General features: G+C 40.2%; 1 protein-coding gene across 1 annotated transcript in view; it reads right to left on the bottom strand.

The window, feature by feature from the left end:
- Nucleotides 1–3,221: 3,221 nt before the first annotated feature.
- TTC39C (tetratricopeptide repeat domain 39C) overlaps nucleotides 3,222–18,588 on the bottom strand; it is a 75,873-nt gene continuing 60,506 nt past the window's right edge. The window contains exons 7-14 of the mRNA XM_087819003.1: nucleotides 17,578–17,671; nucleotides 16,054–16,161; nucleotides 12,523–12,632; nucleotides 11,138–11,261; nucleotides 6,992–7,089; nucleotides 5,576–5,680; nucleotides 4,529–4,567; nucleotides 3,222–3,984 (exon numbers count right to left, since the gene is read on the bottom strand). Of these exons, the coding sequence (XP_087675129.1) occupies nucleotides 3,895–3,984; nucleotides 4,529–4,567; nucleotides 5,576–5,680; nucleotides 6,992–7,089; nucleotides 11,138–11,261; nucleotides 12,523–12,632; nucleotides 16,054–16,161; nucleotides 17,578–17,671 (768 nt within the window). The 3' untranslated portion in view covers nucleotides 3,222–3,894. The remainder of the gene's footprint in view (nucleotides 3,985–4,528; nucleotides 4,568–5,575; nucleotides 5,681–6,991; nucleotides 7,090–11,137; nucleotides 11,262–12,522; nucleotides 12,633–16,053; nucleotides 16,162–17,577; nucleotides 17,672–18,588) is intronic.

The raw sequence follows: 18,588 nt of genomic DNA, 5'->3' as shown, positions 1-18,588 counted from the left end.
ACTCTTCTCTCAGGTTTACTGAATACTTACCAAAAAATAACACAGGCCAGTATTTCTCTAATTTAGACCACTTGCATTAAAATCATCCTAGAAGCTTGTCAAAAAAATGCCTTCCTAAACCCTACCCAGGACCTACTGAATGAGAATCTCAGAGAGGACCACTCTGTAAAATTAAGATTTGAGAACCACTGGCCTGTGGGACGAGATGGTAAGGGTAACCAGAGCTCACCTGGGTTGTAAGTGTGATGCTTCTAGTGCATACCCGTCTACTTGGGGCTGGAGCTCAGCCCCTTGCCAGTTTTCACAAGGAGGCAAATTACACTGTGCACTGGGTGATCTCTGCACACACTACTCTAGATGAGACACATCTTTTATGGGCCAACTTTCCATTCTCTTGCTCCCCTTATCTTTTTATTTTTTCTTCCTATCCTCCAAGTCTCCCTACCCCTACTATTACCTTCTTGGGATGATCTGGGCTTGACTTTTTCCCCCCTACAAAATATAGCACCAACAGGATCCAAAATATATGTAAGAAATACCAAACAGTACATCATGACCGTGTGACTGAATATGCATCTTCATAGCTACACAGACATATTTGATACTTGCCACCACGATTTGCTTAAAGAAGCAATCAGCTAGGAAAGTATACAGCAAAGAACACACACGTGTGTATATGTGTGTGTGTGTTTTAAAAATAAGGTATGTACTGTCCTTTCATTTTAGTTGGCAGAAATATAAAAGTGCAAATTCTGTAAATAATTGACTTATATAATACGCAACAATAAATATTCTAATTTCCTGTGACATCTGAAAGTAATAGTTCTTTACTCAAATACTTAACTATCATGTGCTAAAATAAAAAAGATACCTAACCCAATAAAAGGAAAATCTTAAAATATATTAACCACAAAGGTGCATATTACATATTACTTATTATTAGACCATGCCTCCAAGTATGTCAGATTACAAATGTGGCCAGAGTACATAAAATATACATTACAGATTTCTCTCATCAAAGGCACAATCTAATACAAAAATATATTTGACACTTATAAATTAGATCCATTTGAGAGCCTCCAAAATAGGAAAGGGGAAGGGGAAGGAGTGATGCTAACATAAAAAACACACAGATGCAAATAGTTCCACTTATATGATTATTTTCTTCATCAGCGAGGGGTAAAGAGCAATTTACACCAAACTAAGTTTCCAGGCAGATCACAGTAGTTCTCAGGTTGGAGAAGTCACGGTACACAGGCCAGATAACTGTTGGAATTACTAAAAAAAATGCACTCAGATTTCAGTAATCTAATGGTACAGAGTACTAGCCATGTGGTTTTGTTGGAGTCTTCAGAGTCACCATCGACCGCTCTCCATGCCCTGCCACCATGTTAATATAGAAAAGCCACAAGGCTATCCTGCACCAAGCCTGAGAGTTTATTAACAGGCCTGTCCTTTCACTACTGAAGAAAAACCTACTGGATGGCACTGTCTAGCTGTCTATTCTGTTAAGTGAACCGAACACAAACTTAGTTGAAATCCTGAAATCTGTCTGGAGAAACGAACATTTTTTAAAGCAGTTAATGCAGGAACAATTTTTTTAAAGTTATGAAGTACAGGTCTTTCTGTAATCTTTGCTGAATAATAGTTCAAACAATATTTGAACTGAAAGTTCAAGTGGGAACTCTGAGGCAACACCTTCATGATCTGGAAATGCTCCACAACCCTGAGATGTCTGCCACATATCCTGTAGCCAAGACAACAGCAAAATGGCAAGAGCCATGTTTTAAAGATTCATAATGTTCTTCCCTTCAAATTAGATGAAACCAGGTATCCAGTATTTCTAGACACTAATTTTTCTCTTCAGAAAGTGTCTACTTGGCTTGGGGATCTACTCATTCTCTGAATGCAGGATAGCGTTCTTTTCTCTCTGGCTAGTATGTAAAATCCATGCAGGATTCACACCAGAAAGTCAATGTGAAGAAACACTTTGGAGGTGAGGAAACATGAAGATAATTTAGCCAAAGTCGGTGAAGAATAATCATTTCTTTCCAAGGTATTATCATCCCATCAAAACCAGATTAGCCCGGCCGGGCGTGGCTCAGCAGTTGAGCATCGAACTAGGATCCAGGCGATCAGGGTTCGATTCCCGGTCAGGGCACATGCCCAGGCTGTGGGCTCGATCAATGACTCTCTCATCATTGATGTTTCTGTCTCTCTCTCTCCCTCTCCTTTCCTCTCTCTAAAATCAATGAAGATATATATAAAAAAAAAATTATTTAAAAAAACCCACAAAAACATTAAATAGATTAAACCTGCCAACATTCTGAGCTGCTCTGCCCATGTTTTATTTTGAGAAAAATAAAAAGTATTAACACTGCATAAGATCATGCTTCAGCTAAAAGGATATGTAAATAAATGAAACCCCAAGATGATACACTTTAGCTCAATATAAATTTTTTAAAAATCTAACCTTAAGATTGAGACAAGCTAGTCTCACAGTTATGCTAGAAACTCTTTAAGTGACTGAGGTATTTTGACTCTTCAAATCCACAGTACTGGACAAAGGCGTAAATTAAATGACAATTAAGATGAGCAACAAAGGATTAAAAAATAACTTTGAATTCCTTTTATAATATAAAATAACCAGAGCTAAGGGAAAAATTATGAAATCCTGGCAAAAATATACCAAATCCTTTACGAGCAAATATTTGAGGCAAAAAAACCTATGTTCACTCAAGAATAACCTTTTTAAGTAATACGTTAAAAGATTTTCAAAAGTTGGTAATCACACAATTTATCACAAAGAAAGGGAAACTCCTAAAATGTGGGCATTACTGATTTAGTCCCGGGGTGGGGAACCTTTTTTCCGCTAAGGCCATTTGGATATTTATAACACCATTCGAGGGTCATACAAATTATCAACTTAAAAACTAGCCTGCTATATTTGGTCAAACATTTAATTAACTCACCCCTAATGTGATGGCTGGAACTGCTTCTCTTTGGTGAGGCCTTGGGAGGGCCAGACCAAATGATTTCACAGGCTGGAAGTTCCCCACCGGACAGACCAGGCTTTCTAATAAATTAGCAAAACAGTTATACCTTTGGCTGTAAAACTATTCTCCATTTGCTTCTAACTTGGTTGACTTTCATAGGAAAAAGGTTCATCACTTTGAAACATTTTGTAGACAATCTGGAGATAAATATTTTGATGACACAACTGCAGCTGTAATTGTTTTTTAATAAGGAACACGGACTTCTGGGTTATTAACATATTTTTTACAATAAGAGAATATTTGCTTCATGGTCTGGAGACCTGCCTTCTATTCACTGCTCCACTGATGACAGGAATAATTAATTGGGATAAGTCAATGAGCCTTTTGGTGCCTGAGTTTCATGGTCTGGACAATGGGGATAAAAATATCTGGGCCACATTCTTCACAGCAGTAGCTTGAGGGCAAAGGAAAACACTAGAAAGCACTTTATTTTTTCAAAACACAATATAAATGCTATGTCATGATATTGTTAATAATTTTACAGGTACCTCTTAGCATTTACCCGGTCAGATGTGTGCTTAAGGTAGGCGTTCCTACAAGATCACAGGTTGAATATTTAGCTTGATTTTATTTTAAAAATAATAAATCACAAAACTAAAAGGTTTGAACAAGGTCACTTAACCCTCTCCCCAGGTTGTTAGTTATAATTACTATTATCGTCATTATTATTACTTTTTAGCTAGATCTTTACTATGTCAGCCTAACTGGGGAAATTTCGTGTCCCTGGCACAGGTGGTTTTCAGAAGAAAAGCCGATCTTTGCATGAGCTGTGTCCTCTGCTTGTATTTTAAAGTGCAGAACCCAGGTGGGAAGAGACAGAGCAGGGGCTCCGGGTCTATCACTGAGGAACCAATTCCCTCAGAGAGGCCAGCGCGGCATGGATGCGGACATGCAATCTGTTTTCAAAGTCGTAGCCAGAGAAATCCTCCTGTAAGACCAAAGCAAGATATTTATGAACTCTCCTGGCTAAGCTTCCTGAAATTCTGCAGCATAAAACACAGTAAGTTTTGTATTTCCCAAAGTAAATCCCTCCCACTCCCACTGAAGGCTCTACGTCCACTTGATTTGCTTATTTCCTAAACGTTGAGCTTTGTGGTCATTTTTAATATGCCACTGAATGTCAATGCCGCCTTTGTAAAATTTTCCTCGTGTGATTCCTCACATGGTAATCTTAAACTGTGCTCAATGTAAGTTGCTGTTGGAAAGTTTCAATTCAAGAATGAATGTAGTTATGAAACATCAAAAGTTCTTTTCCCACTCAAATAAGAAGAGTGTTTATAAAGCAGGATGAGCAATTTCATAGGAGTATCTTAGGATATCAGTAATTTCACTTAAAGATCAAGTGCTTGCTGATTCAATTATCATCACTTTTCCTTTCCAGGAATATCAATCATTTCACAAAATTTCTTGAATTCACTTCAAGTGTACAGAGGATAAGGGCCACTGGTAAGAGGGAGATTCAGTATTTTTACCTTTGCTTGAAGAAGTAGAGTTCTGCCTCTTGCCACAGTCTATGAATGTAAAAAAAACATACACATCTCTCAACACCTATATTTACAGATACTCAAGTAGAAAAAGTTTTAATAGGAAGATATGCTCATTAAAACAATTCAAAGTCACAGAGGTGAGTCAACTGCTCCTTAAATGAAGACTCAACTTTTCTTTAATATAGTGAAGCTAATAAGTTTACATCAAGGCAATTTTTCATAATCTTCACTGTAATTCTATAAACAATAACAACTTATAAGAGTTATAACAGTCTAGGCTAAGATCTTACTAAATAACCTAAACTTGGTGATAATTAAAAGGTTTATTTGAAGTCAATAAGTTATATCTCCTCATATATTTAAGGGCTACATATTTAAGGGTCATGCTACAATCATATTTCTGTTGATTTAACTCAACTTTTAAAAAGTCCATATATTTGACAACTGAGTTGAACTTACTAAAAATTAGAATTTTACAAAGCCAATACTATGTAACTGAAGCAAATCCAGCACAACTGAAGTCCTATTTTTAAAAACCTGCCCCAAAATACTTATATATACACATTTTTACAGTAATTATCTACTTAAATTTATAAGCTATTCTAACATTTTTAAAGTAATTATAAACATCATCCTCATTTATTCTCACTACAATCTTTTATCTCGTTTTACAGATTAGGAAGAAAGTATGTGGTTAAGTAACTTAACCAGTGTCACACACTAAAGTCAATGGCAGAGCTGGAATCACAATGCAATTCTGTGCTCTTCTGCATAGCCCACACGGCATCATATCATTCCATTCTAAAAATGGCAATAATTTTCCCTCAAATTTTTGTCCAAAAATCTAATTCCAGAGAATAAATTATCTCCTAAACAGAATTAGTAGCTTCTTGGACACATCCTGCGTGAAATAAAAATAACAAAAAACAACACTGTTTCATCCATTTCTTTTAAGTGAAGGCTGCTTTGTGCCTGCTCACGTCCACATTTTTGGTGATGAACTTTTATTTAAGAAAATACGTAAGATCTTACCTCTGGTTTGTCTAATAGAAGACAGCCAAGTTCATAACAAGCATATGGCTGAATATATAAATTATTCTGACGACACAACTCATCTTTAGCAGCTCGCTGAAAGAACTGAAAGTAAAACAAATATCATTGGAATTAACTGATTTCCCCAATTAGGCTCATTTCCTACTTAAGGCTCATCACATCTTCAGGATGCAAGCAGGGGGCTCACCTGATTTCTGATTCTATACCAGATTTCCTCCCCATCCTGCATCTTTATTCCTCCCCTCCATCCTCACCTCTGTCTTAGAAGTTCTTGACATGCTTGTCTGGTGAGCTTCCTCCAGCATGTGCCACCCACCGGCCAGCCCCATGTGGACTGCCTGTTTTTCCAGCTGACACGCTAGCCTCTACTGGTTTTACTGCTGAGAACGTCTTTATATGCCTCTAAGTCAGAACATCCCACTTCAACATTTAAAACAAAGTATGCAAGCACACAAGCCAAGACCCATCTCTTGACATATGTCTTCATTGTATCTTGCTGAAACTTAAGCATATTGTCAAAAATAAGCTATTCAGGGCTGTATAATCACTATCATACCCCACAATGAAATATTAATTTAAAATAAGAATACAAGTACATCAACACTCTAGGATTTAAAAGCCAAAATCTCCTATTACTGTGCATGAACTTTCAAAAAGTAATCAGCCCAGCCGGGCGTGGCTCAGCGGTTGAGCATCGACCTAGGATCCAGGCGATCGGGGTTCGATTCCTAGTCAGGGCACATGCCCGGTTGCAGGCTTGATCAATGACTCTCTCATCATTGATGTTTCTATCTCTCTCTCTCCCTCTCCTTTCCTCTCTCTGAAATCAATAAAGATATATTTAAAAAAAAAAAAAAAGTAATCAAAATAACACTGGGATATACTTTAAAAAAGCTAACCTAACAAAAAAAACTCAGAAAAGTGCCTCCAACTCTATTTGAAAATAATGAACAGTTCTTTCATATAATATGTGCACAGAATATTCTAAACCAACAACTTTCAGTCATGCATCAGGAATCCGCAGTTACAGAGACAGAAAAAGTGCACACACGCTGACACACCTAATAAATACATTTTTGTACTTATCTAACTATGAAACTTCACTCTGCTCCTTCAAATCTGTGTTCACACTTCCCCCTCCTCCAACTTAGACTGTCACCTTTGGTAAAAAGCTCGTACTAGACAAACGAAGGCTGTATGTGAAGAACTGGAGGAACCTGAGGGTACATTAACAACTAGCATTAACCATCACCAAGTTGAACACAGAGTAGATAAAGCTCACATTGCTGTGGGAGGTTTGGTTTTGTTCAGTGCGTACTCATTTTTCTTATTCCCAAGCACACGCACAGGTTTTCCCAGCTTATTTCCACAGCCATGACAACACTAACAGTTTACCTGAACAGCATCTTCCGAGTTTCCCAGACATTTGTGTATGGCACCCAGGAGCAAATACTTTAACCCGACCACAGATGAGTCGTCTACTGCATGGCAAGCTTAAAGAGAAATGAAAAGAGCAGGAAGGAAATACGTTCACTAATTCCTTAAACATCATCAAGAGTTCAATATTTCATTGTTTACACTTACTCCATTCACAATTCCATCCCCTGAAAACCAGAAGGCTCCCCTTCCTCAGTTAAAGAAAGACAAAGATACCCAACTTTAGAGGCCAAGAGACTCAAAACTGCACTACATTGTTACTAAGAGAAAGAAGGCAATCTGAAAAGACTACATATTACATGATTCCAACTGTATGACATTCTGGGAAAGGCAAAACTATGGGGGCCGTAAAAAGGTCAGTGGCCGCCAGAGATCCGGGGGGAGGGAGGGAGGGATGAACGGGTGGAGCACAGGGGATTTTTAGAGCAGTGAAACTATTCTGTATGATACTATCTGTAAGCGTGGACCATGTCGTTACACATTTGTCAAATCCCACAGAATGTGCCACACAAAGAGTGAACCTAATGTAACTGTGCACTTTGGGTGATAATGATGTGTCAGTACTGGTTCATCAGTTGTGCCAAATGGTCCACTCCGGTGGGAGATGTTGACGGCTGGGGAGGGGCAGTATGTATGGGGGAAGGGAGCTATGTGGGTATCTGCTCAATTTTGCTGTGAACCTAAAACTGCCCTAAAAAATAAAGTACATTAGTATTTTTAAAAATAGTACATAGTTTATCATATTACTGTCATAAACTATGCGATGGGCACCTTGATATGTTTGTATGTGTACTGCCTTAGTCACTGAGAAGGGATGAGACCTGATCCCTCTACTACAAGAAGCTTGCATCGACCACGTAGGATGGGAACACAAGTGGGGGATGCTATGGAAGTTTTCCAAGGAAATGAAAAAAGTAGAAATTGGAAACATAGTGGAGCTAATAAAGGAGGAAAGGAAGTAATTATTTCTATAGACCAATACAGATACTGAGATTTGGTAAGATTTTATAAATACACACACACACACACAAATGTGTGCATATACAGATAACTGGAAGGCACTGGAAGAGTTGGGTAGAGTGGCAGGAAGTAAACGTGAAGAACAGAACCTGAACCTATAGAAGCAGCAGTTGCCTCAAAAAGCTAGGCTGGGAATACCTCCATATACAAAGTACTCAAATGATCTTAAGGCAGAAGTATTAAGGAAACGGGAATGCAGTTCATGCACTCACTCATTCTGTCATCATTTACTGAGCACCTACTATGTGCTAGAAAGTTCTAGGTGCTTGAAATATAGCAGAAACAAAATAGAAAGAAAAAAACCCCTGCCCTTAAGAAACTAATCTTTTGTGGAGAAGAGAGTCGATACAAAAAACAAATAGGTAGAATACCTATGTTAAAGCAGCATTAGTGCTAAGGTAAAAAATAGAGCCAGGACGGGGGATGGAGGGTAATACACGCATGTCAGAAAGGTCCAGTTTAAGCCTCACAGCAAAGGTGACATCTGAGTGAAGACCTAAAGGAAATGAATGAAGAAGCCGTGTGGATGCTTGAAAGGGCATTTGCAGGACGGAAGAAGCTCGTGCAAAGGCACCGAGGCCAGCACGTGCCTGGCGTGTTCAGGGAGGAGCGCGGCTGGAGCCTGGCGAGCGAGGCAGCGCAGCGAGACGCAATGTGTGTGCAGACTGCAGGGCCCTGCAGACCCCTGAATGAACCTGGGTTTTTACACTGAATGAGGTGATACCATGGCGATCCCAAACTGCGAAATAACATGGGATGATTTAGTTTAATAGGATGACTGGAAGGGAAGAATGCAGACGCATCTTCAAAATGGAAGAACGCAATGGATGGGAGGGTGCGTGGATGAAGGGTTATAAATGAAACCACAAGACAAGGGCATATGAATCCAACTAGCTCTGCTGCTAAAGGGAGTCAGATGAAAAGAGCTTAGGAAATGCATATGATCACCACTCACCCACTGCCAGTTTTCTTCTGAAACTTAACCTTTCCCTACAAAGATTTTCACTGTACTCCATATGGATCATTACTGCTTAACACGGAGGAATGATTTAATCTAATTAAGGGAGCTTAGAACTGGGCAAACTTTTAACAAAGATGTTAAGGAATCATCTCATCTTCACTCCCTCTCCATGACCACACCTTTGTTCATTTGATACCCAGAAAGGGGTTCAGAGAATATCTGGTCACATTAAGTGACTGTCGTTCTTGTGCCCGCCAATTACTGCCCATCTTATATTTGCAGTTTGAATTATCTCTAAATACATGGTCCTGCACTTGTGCATTAAAAGGATATTTAAATTCCTTTATTGTTCCTCTGTTAGACATCAGTAGATATTCTAGACTTGCATGGACAGCTAGGGGTGTGTTTAAACTTAAGTGTATCTTTGTAAATGGACACAGAAGAACTTGTGCATCCAAGAAAATGTTTCCTTTCAAACAGTCCTACCGGAGGGTTACACACCTACTTTAATCTCAGGGCCTCTGCGCACAACTTCTTTTGGAGTTGCATTATTTTATTCTCCAGGATGTTAATACTGAAAAAAGTTTTGAGCTTTGAGGGTGGCATCTGCAGGGAAGTCCGATGATAGAAGTACGTGATTCAACGGATAATGCTGTTTTATTATCAAAAAACAAGTATGGTTGTAGAAAAAGCTGACAAATTTTCTACAGTGACTAACAGCTATTTCTGAGTAAGTCCAAAATGTTAACGCTAAATCTCCTTTGAAAAGGGGCAGCATATATGTGACTAAGCACACAGTTCCAAAGAGGATTCCTTTCTATGAAACCATGTTTTGGGATGTGAGTGCTTGTATTTTAACACAGCAGTCTCACCCTATAATCATACATCCAGCTGCATGATATAAGTATCTCCATGCTCCAGGAAGACACAGCTGTGAGTAGGATGGCTCGAAGCTTTGCCACTCACTGTGTTTTCCTCAGACCAGCAGCACTGACACTGGCTCCTATGGGAGCTGGCAAGTCACCTGACCGCCCCGACTTCTGAGTTCCTCATTATAAAATGGGTGTGACAACCGTGCCCGCCTTTCCCATCTCCCTGGGCTCCAGTGCGGAGCAAACTAAGGACTCTGCCAGGCTACAAATATCATCCAAATGGCTGCACGAAACCTTGAGGGGAAATGCCACAGTATTTATTTAATAACCAATAAGGCATTATTTTACTTAAAGAGTTAGTTTATTCGGTGAACTCCTCCTACAACTATAATACAAATGACTTCATGAAGGTTGTATTACCATAACCTATGGACTTATGTTTTTTTAAAATCTGTGAATCAGAAATGTAGGTTTCTACTTACACTCGTAAGTTATGTACACTCAAGAGAAATGACCACGTAATATCCACACCAAAAACTGGTACACTTGTGTCGGAAGCAGTATCACTTATGAGAGCTGAAAAGCCAGAGGCAAACCCAACGCCCGTGAGACAGGGAGCGAGTCAGGCGGGTACGGCAGAGCCGTACAGTGGAGCACACTCGTAACGGAAAGCAGCGAACGGCGGACACGGGCTGCAGGGGGTCAGGCTCACGGGTCACGATAAATAAGCCAAGCACTAAAAAGGCCACACTGTCAGATGCCCCTTATATGAGGTGCAAGGACAGGCAAAAGTCTCCTTGGAGAGAGGTGGGGAGAGATCGCCTGGGGGCAGGAACTGACCGGGAAGGGCGCAGGGGAAGTCTCAGGGGTGATGGAAATGTTCTATATCTTGACTGTGGCGGTGGATGCCACGGTGTGTATGTCTGTCAGTGCGTTTTAATGAATGAAAATCAAACCAGTAAGAAACAAAGGGCCTTCCTTGGGAAAAACATGCTCCCGGCAACCCCAGGGCTAGGGAATGCAGAGCACTCCAGTCGTGCACATCACCAAACCCTGCTGACAACCCGAGCACATCTGGGGACTCCGGCCTCCCACTCCTGACACCTAGGTGACTGCTTTTTCTTAATCACTGCACCAATTACCCAAGAATGACAGCTCTGTACCGAGTCTCATAATACTAGTGAGAAACCAAAGAAAGCAGGCCTGAAGAAACCAGCCGATGTGTCCAGTTTTGTGTGCTATTGTTCCTACCTTGACTCATCCTCTGGAGGTTGGGGAAGGAGCAGTTGGGAAGGGCTTTCCACAGGTACAACACCTCGATGGAGGCCAGCACACACAGTGCTTTGGTTGGCATTTGTTTCCTAAATCTCTCTGCCTGCAAGCAGTTAGCATGATTAGGGTCCATTTTTTGAAAAAAACAAATTCAAATTAAAAATATGCTTCGGAGACATTTAACAGTGCACAGTTCATATTTGACATGAAACCACCCCTTCCTACAGAGCTAAAGGGGAAAAATGTTCTATAAAAAAATTTTTCCTTTCCAACTTTTAATATATTGGTAGCTATGCCTTCCATTTCTTATTCAACTCAATCTATTATCATGATTCAGGTTATATTCTGAAAACTGCGGGATGAAACTAGACCTACTTCAATTTAGACCAAAAGGACTTATAAAAGCTGGGCGACAAGAACTCAATGGGTTTGTAAGGAGTATGTAAAACTAGATGCCTTTTAGCCACGGTTTTATTGACTTTTTAATGTTCTACCAAAGTTGCAGTGCTCTCAGTGGCATTCACATTACAACCTAGTTTATACTCAAACTAAGCTACTGAATGCTCATTCAATAAAAATTTATAAAACAAAAATCATGGAACACTTAGGATATGACAAGGTGTTATGCAACCCATAATTTAGCTAAATTTTATTCTTTAATCTGGGGGTGGGGAACTTTTTTCCTGCCAAGGACCATTTGGATATTTATAACACCTTTCATGGGCCATACAAAATTATCAATTTAAAAATTACCTATAAATAAAGCTCCTAGATTTATTGAATTTAGAGTCATTCTGCTGTTGTTGCCTTGGCAGGGCCAGACCAAATGATTTCTCGGGCCAGCCTGAGGGCTTGACGTTCCCCACTCCTGCTTTAAAGTATAGGATAAATTAGAGACATTGTCCCTACAGTACTGGGCCTTTCTCTAGTACATTCGATGCACACTATTTTTTTTAATTAGGTCAAAATGTGACATGTCCACTATATTGAGAACCAACAGTCTGTATCTCTTGCCAATTTGTATTCTTCTGAAACTACCTAACTCTAATTTAGACAGATGCTTTCCCTCTCCAGATATGCTCATTAGCTCTGTGGGATCTGTAATATCCCTACTCACTCAAAAAATAATTAAAAAAAAAAATCAACCCACAAATGTTTTAATTACCTGCAGCAAAACATGCGCTTTCCATTCAGAGCACAAGTATGACCACAGGAGTGAATTCTCCCCACAGTGGTGAGCTGCATTTTGCATGGCAAGTAAGCTGTCAACTTTAAATATATGATTTCCTAAAACCTGTCGAAAGCAGTGTTGGCTACAAATGTCCATTATAAACAATACCCCAGATCAATAGGCCCCAACATACCTTTTTCACTGAGAACTGTTCAATCTGATTGTTTTTCCTTTTGAAGAGTTTCTGAACTTCTTTAAAGACAATCTGTGCCCCATCCACATCGCCGGTGGCCCCCTGACAAACTGTAAAAAACAGTCATTGTATTTCTTCAGTATTTGGTGGAAAATGCGACTAAGGGTTATCTAGGCTGGTGATACTTGGAAATGTTACCAAAGAAAAAAATGGGAGCAAATATTTTAAAAGACTGTTACACAAAGGACTACACCATCCTGCCGATCATCATTCCACCAATTTAACAACTATTTTCCAGGTGCTGGGTTCCCAGAGCTTTGGCAGGACATATGGGAAGGCCACAGTCCTAGTCTTCTTGCTGGGGAGATAGTCTTGTATGCAACAAAATCACAGTTCAGTGGGAGTCCACATGCTCAGAAAGTAGAAAAAAAGGAATCTAGGAAAAAGCAAGGAGGAGCCAATAGGATCGTGAAAGCTTCAGGGTAGAACATCCCTGTGCCTGGAAAGAAAGTCATGAAAAACCCGACACAGGTTCATCGGCATCTACAAGCCACCAGCAAGAATGTGAAGAAAAACACACATGCTTGCAACCTGAAGAAACGTAAATTTCAGTCTCATAGCTACAATGTTCAAAATGATCCAAGTCTTCAGAGTAGGAGAACCCAAGCGCTTTTGGGAAAGCTCGGAAAGGAAGGGGTCATTTCTCCTTGGAGTGATCAGGGAAGCTTCTGGTGTCGAGCTGAGCCTTGGAGGGGGTAAGATTTTGACAGTCTGCACACCATCCTCTCTCACCCCAAGCCCCGAGCCAAGCCTTAAAAAAAAAAAAAAGTAATTCTGATACATACTACAACATACATGATCTCTGAAGACACGCTAAGGTAAAATAAGCCAGACACAGAAGACAAATACTGTATGATTCCACTTACACGAGGTACATAAGAATAGTCAGATTCATAGAGACAGAAAATACGATGGTGGTTGCCAGGGGCTGGAGAAAGCGGTTAATGGAGAGTTGTTGGGTAATGGGTGCGGTTTCAGTTTGGGATGATAAACTGCTGGAGGCAGATCATGGTGGTAGCTGCACGAAAAGTGTGGATGTACTTAATGCCACTGGGCTGGACGGTTAAAATGGTAAAAGTGGTTAAAATAGATTTTATGTTACAGATATTTTACCACAACTTAAAAAAACAGTAGAAGGGACTAAGCCCGTGGGGGCAGTTTCTGGTCCCTGAATGCCCATCCCCTCCAGCTGTGCCTGTCAGCATGCACGCGTCCTGCACAGCCAGCTCCGAGGCGGCCCCTGCAAGGCGCTTTCTCTGATGGCCTGACAGCGTGGTCCTTCCCTTCCCCACGTGCTGCGTGTAGTGGAGCTATTCACACATCTTATCTTCGGCACAAAATCCCCTCAGAGAGGCCCAGACTAGAGTCTTCCACGCTTTATCATTCTTACACCTGGTATAGTCCTGGGACTTCCAATCTTTGGAAAATAAATGCTCCTCTTTATAACCACACTGTGCATGTCTCTCTCCATGTTCTATGCTCAACTAGATTTAAAAAAAAAATAGCTGCCCAAAATGACTACCTGATCCAGTTATACCTTGACAACTGTTGGGGTGTTGTGTAGGCCTCTCTTATTTGGCTCATTGACTCCTGAACGTGTCGGATCTGCTGAGGCCACTTAATAAATAGCTGCTAATTACATCTTTGTCAAAAATTATTTGAGCATATTTGTCTGGGTACATTTTTGGGTTCTCTGTTCTGTTCCATTGATCTATGTGTCTGTTCCTCCATCACTACCACACTGTCCTGATTACTATAGTTAAACAGTAAGCCTTAACATTGGGAAGGAAGAATGATTTCTCCCATTTTTTCAAAATTATTCTGACTACTTAAAGGCCTTTTTTAAAATATGAATTTTAACATAGGGCTTTCCATGTTTACAAAAAAGCTTGCTGAGACTTTGATAATAATTGTATTAAACCTATAGATTAATTTGAAGAAAATTAACATATTGACCATGCTGAGTCTTCTAACCTATGAACATGGTACATCTCTCCCATTATTTTGGTCTTCTCTGTCTTTTATCAGCATTTTGTAATTTTCAGCATACAGAGCCTATACATGCTTTCTTAGATTTATACCAAAGTATTGTATTTGACTTCCTGTGGAGCAATTGTAAATGGTATTGTGTTCTCAAATTTGATTTCTACTTTGTCGTATTTGTAAATACAATTAATTTTGTGTGTCAATCTTGTATTATTACTGAAGTCACTTATTAGTTTTTGGAATGTTTTTTTTTTAATTTGATTCCTTGGGCTTTTCTATGTAGATAATCATGCTGTTTGTAAATAGACAATGTTTTATTTTTTTCTTAAAAACAAACAAATAAATAGCTGCTACTTTCATCTGAGATGCCTGAAAACTCTATAAAACAACTCTTAAAGTGTGAGACACAGTACACTAACCAGCATATTGAAAATAATCCTATTCAAACATAAGTTACAGAGCTATACAAAAATGGATGTCCTGCTGGGATTGCAGAAGGCAGTGTGAGTGTGAGGGGATTTCATCCTGATTGCTAATGGATTGCAGCTTGAGAATATCCAGTATATACACACTGGCCACTGCTAATTCGGCCTTATTTTAAATAATTAGTTAAGGGTATGGAATGACATGAGATGTTTCATTAAATCCAAATATTCAGAGAAATAAGGAAATATTCAAAATAATATTTGAACTCATCTTAAATTTTAAGTAAATGAATCACTTAAATGGCTGTATACAGAGACTTCGTTGTTAGAGGCAGAAAATGGACAACCACCACTTGGGTTTCTTAAATTCCCACCTCTACAATTCTACATCACCGTGGCGCTTATGGATCTCAGGGCACAGACAACCCTTTTGCCCACCAGGTGGCAGCACAGCTTTAACTATCTCCTCATGCAAAGGCAAAAAGAAACCCTCACATCCATATCACAAATTACAGATGTCTCTGCTATAATGATATGCAGTTTTGAAATATCTTGTGTTCTGCACAATCACACTATGAATAGAACAGGGTTAACAGGTAAAACAAGGTTGGAGCAGTTACTCAAAATCTATGCAACCTGGTAACCAAGGCACTAACAATCTTTAAAAAAAGATATAAACACAACAAAAAAGACATGTTAAATTCTTAAAAATTCTTTAAATTCCCAATAAATAAAAAATATATATTTTTAAAAATAAAGCAGAGGGGTAAGGGTAGGTTGCTGCTTAGGACAAAATGCACAGAAACAGGGAGAACCTGGCAAAAGCATTTCCAAGACAGAGAATGTGACCAAACCAGCCCAGAGAGGGGTGCAGGGGAAGGGCCCAGTGCGTATTGCTGAAATGGTCAGAGAACACTGCGTTATGCTATTTGCTTGGTAGCACAAAACATTAAGGTGCTAGAGAAAACTGAGGAAGAGCACAGCTTCTGCCTTCCCCTGCCATTACCGTCCCATCTGCGGGTGCGTGTGAGCTAACTTATATCAGAAGCAGTCTACTCACCCGCAGTTAAGTAGGCATAATAGCACTGGGACCACCTGGACTCATTTTTCAGCCTCTCAAAGGAATCGAATGCATCCTTGAAATTCAGCTCTATCATGCTGCACCAACCTATGAAAGAAACATTGTTAGTGCACAACCTGTAGTGAGCTTCATATCTCATCTCTAAGCTACGTATCTCCAGTCCTTTTATCTTTCTCTGTGGGTGTTGTATGCACACTACCTGAAAACATTTTTTTAAATTATTTTTTCTCTTAAACATTTTCAAAGTGCCATTTTGAATAAGACAAGGAACTTCTGATTTTACAACCTATTATGCAGTACGGAAGTGATGTGAAGATTTCTATGAAAACACTCCAATTTGCCGCCTACAGTTGTAAGATGAACCCAAGCACAGCAGTACTTGTCCAAGAGTAGGCACAGAAAAAGCAATACCATGATGTCACAGTGACTACCTCAAAAAGTCTTAAAGCGCTCGCTTGGTTGCTCATTAATGATGATTATTAATTCTCATAATGTTGAGAAGTAGAGAGTGAGCAGTCAGAAATTAAGTACTGGCTCATGTTCCCTCTGCAGGCTGGTAGTGGAGCTGAGAAAGGACCCTATCCTTGCCCGATCTAAACACCGTCAGGCTGGCACTCTGGTAAGGAACAGCAAGGAAAATGCGAGGAATTTTATCCCCACTGCTGTAACAGTATCTCCCATCCACCGAGCCCCTCTGTGTGGCCAAGGCCACTACAGCCTTGCAAAGGTGGCTGGTGGTGTGCTCACTTTACCAAGGAGAAAACCTAAGGCATGGAGGTCCTGCGACTTGCTTGAGGCCACACAGCTAACAAGAGGGAAAACAGGAAGAAATCTTAAGCAAATAACTATTTATTTATTTAAGCAAGTCTGTTTATCTTAAGCAAGTCTGTTTATAAATTCATCTCCAGGAGGGGAAGCAGCTAACGTGTGGAGGGCCTTCTGCATGCCAGGCCCCCTGCCTGATGCTCATGGTGTTACTTACTCTAAACCTAACCACTGCTACGAGGGAAGCACCTTAGCTCCAATGGCAACCACCAAGGTGCATGCAACTCGTCCGAGGTCCCTGAGCTAGCTGGCAGAGAGCTGGGGTTGGAATCCACATGCCAGTCTCTCTCCTATGCTACATTTTTCTTCTCAGGTAAACACTGGTGGGTAGGAGAAAACAGTTTTGAATTCTCATGTACAGTGAAATAAGGTATTTACAAATGGTTTTGAATCCATTCACTTAACATTGATTAACGCTGATAACACCTATTATCCTAAATTCAAAATATTATAAAGAATTATAAAGGAATGAGAATCACTGAGATAAGCATCATCACGTGTGCTATGGTAACAAAGGCCTACTATTGCAAAAAGGCAGCACGTATTTTATAGAGATACAAACCTGAAGAGCATTCATAATGAAAAAGTACACAAGAATGTGTGACAAAAAGCTGGGTGTAAGCTGAATGCATTAACACTATTTCATGACAAGAAGCTGAACAGGCATTTCATATTTACCGATTTCATACAGACAGACGTGCTGGATTTCTCTCTGATCTATCGCGAGTTCCAGAGCAGTGTGGAAGGAAGTCAAGGCACTGTTGATTTGACACTGAGGAAAAAATGAAAATAAGTTACTGGCCAATACCTGCCATTAACATTACACTTTCATAATTCAAAGCATCCTTTACCTTAATAGTTATTCAAAACTGACCGAGCAATATAGAAGAGTGATTTAAAGATTCCTGGGAAAACACTCCCCTTTGCCTCATACAGTTGTGAGATGAACCTAAGCACAGATTTCTTTGGTTCAGGCTGGAGATTCCACCAGTGAGGATTCAGCTCACGTCCACCTCCTCCTACAGCCCTCCCTTCAGACTTGTACTACAGAAACGGCTGTTATCATGCTGTTTGCCAATCTAGCTCCTTGTTACCAGATAAACTGTACGGGCTCAAGGACTACATTTCATCTTCCTGTGTGTACCCACCTGGGACCCAGAAAGACTCCCAGTCAGTACTGACTGCAGGAAGCCACTCCATTAGTCCAGCCCTCAGCACTCTCTCCCTTGGCAACTCGCTCCCTCTCAACCATAGGAGTTTGATTCCACACCCTAGAATGCTGTCCTCTGATTGCTTCTGTTCGCCACATCTCCTCTCCCAACACTCACGAAATTCTCTGAAATTCTCTGAGGGTTCAGTTACATTTCTGACTTTTGCATTTATCTAGTTCTGTCTAAAACCTAGACTCCTCAATCTCTATTCTACTCATTCCTGATTAAATATGTGTTTCCTCCCGCTAACGGTCTCTCTCAATGTTGGCCAACCTGATGCCACAGCACCTGATCAGAGCACTGATAAAACATCATCAGGATAAGAAGGGTTAGATTAGCCCAGATGGTGTGGCTCAGCAGTTGAGCATCGACCTAGGATCCAGGAGATCATGGTTCAATTCTCAGTCAGGGCACATGCCCAGGTTGCAGGCTCAATCCCCAGAAGGAGCGTGCAGGAGACAGCTGATCAATGGCTCTC

This window comes from Miniopterus natalensis, chromosome 7, assembly GCF_054644295.1.
Source record: "Miniopterus natalensis isolate mMinNat1 chromosome 7, mMinNat1.hap1, whole genome shotgun sequence".
Classification (NCBI taxonomy): domain Eukaryota; kingdom Metazoa; phylum Chordata; class Mammalia; order Chiroptera; family Miniopteridae; genus Miniopterus; species Miniopterus natalensis.
This window is presented reverse-complemented; position numbering and strand designations above follow the sequence as displayed.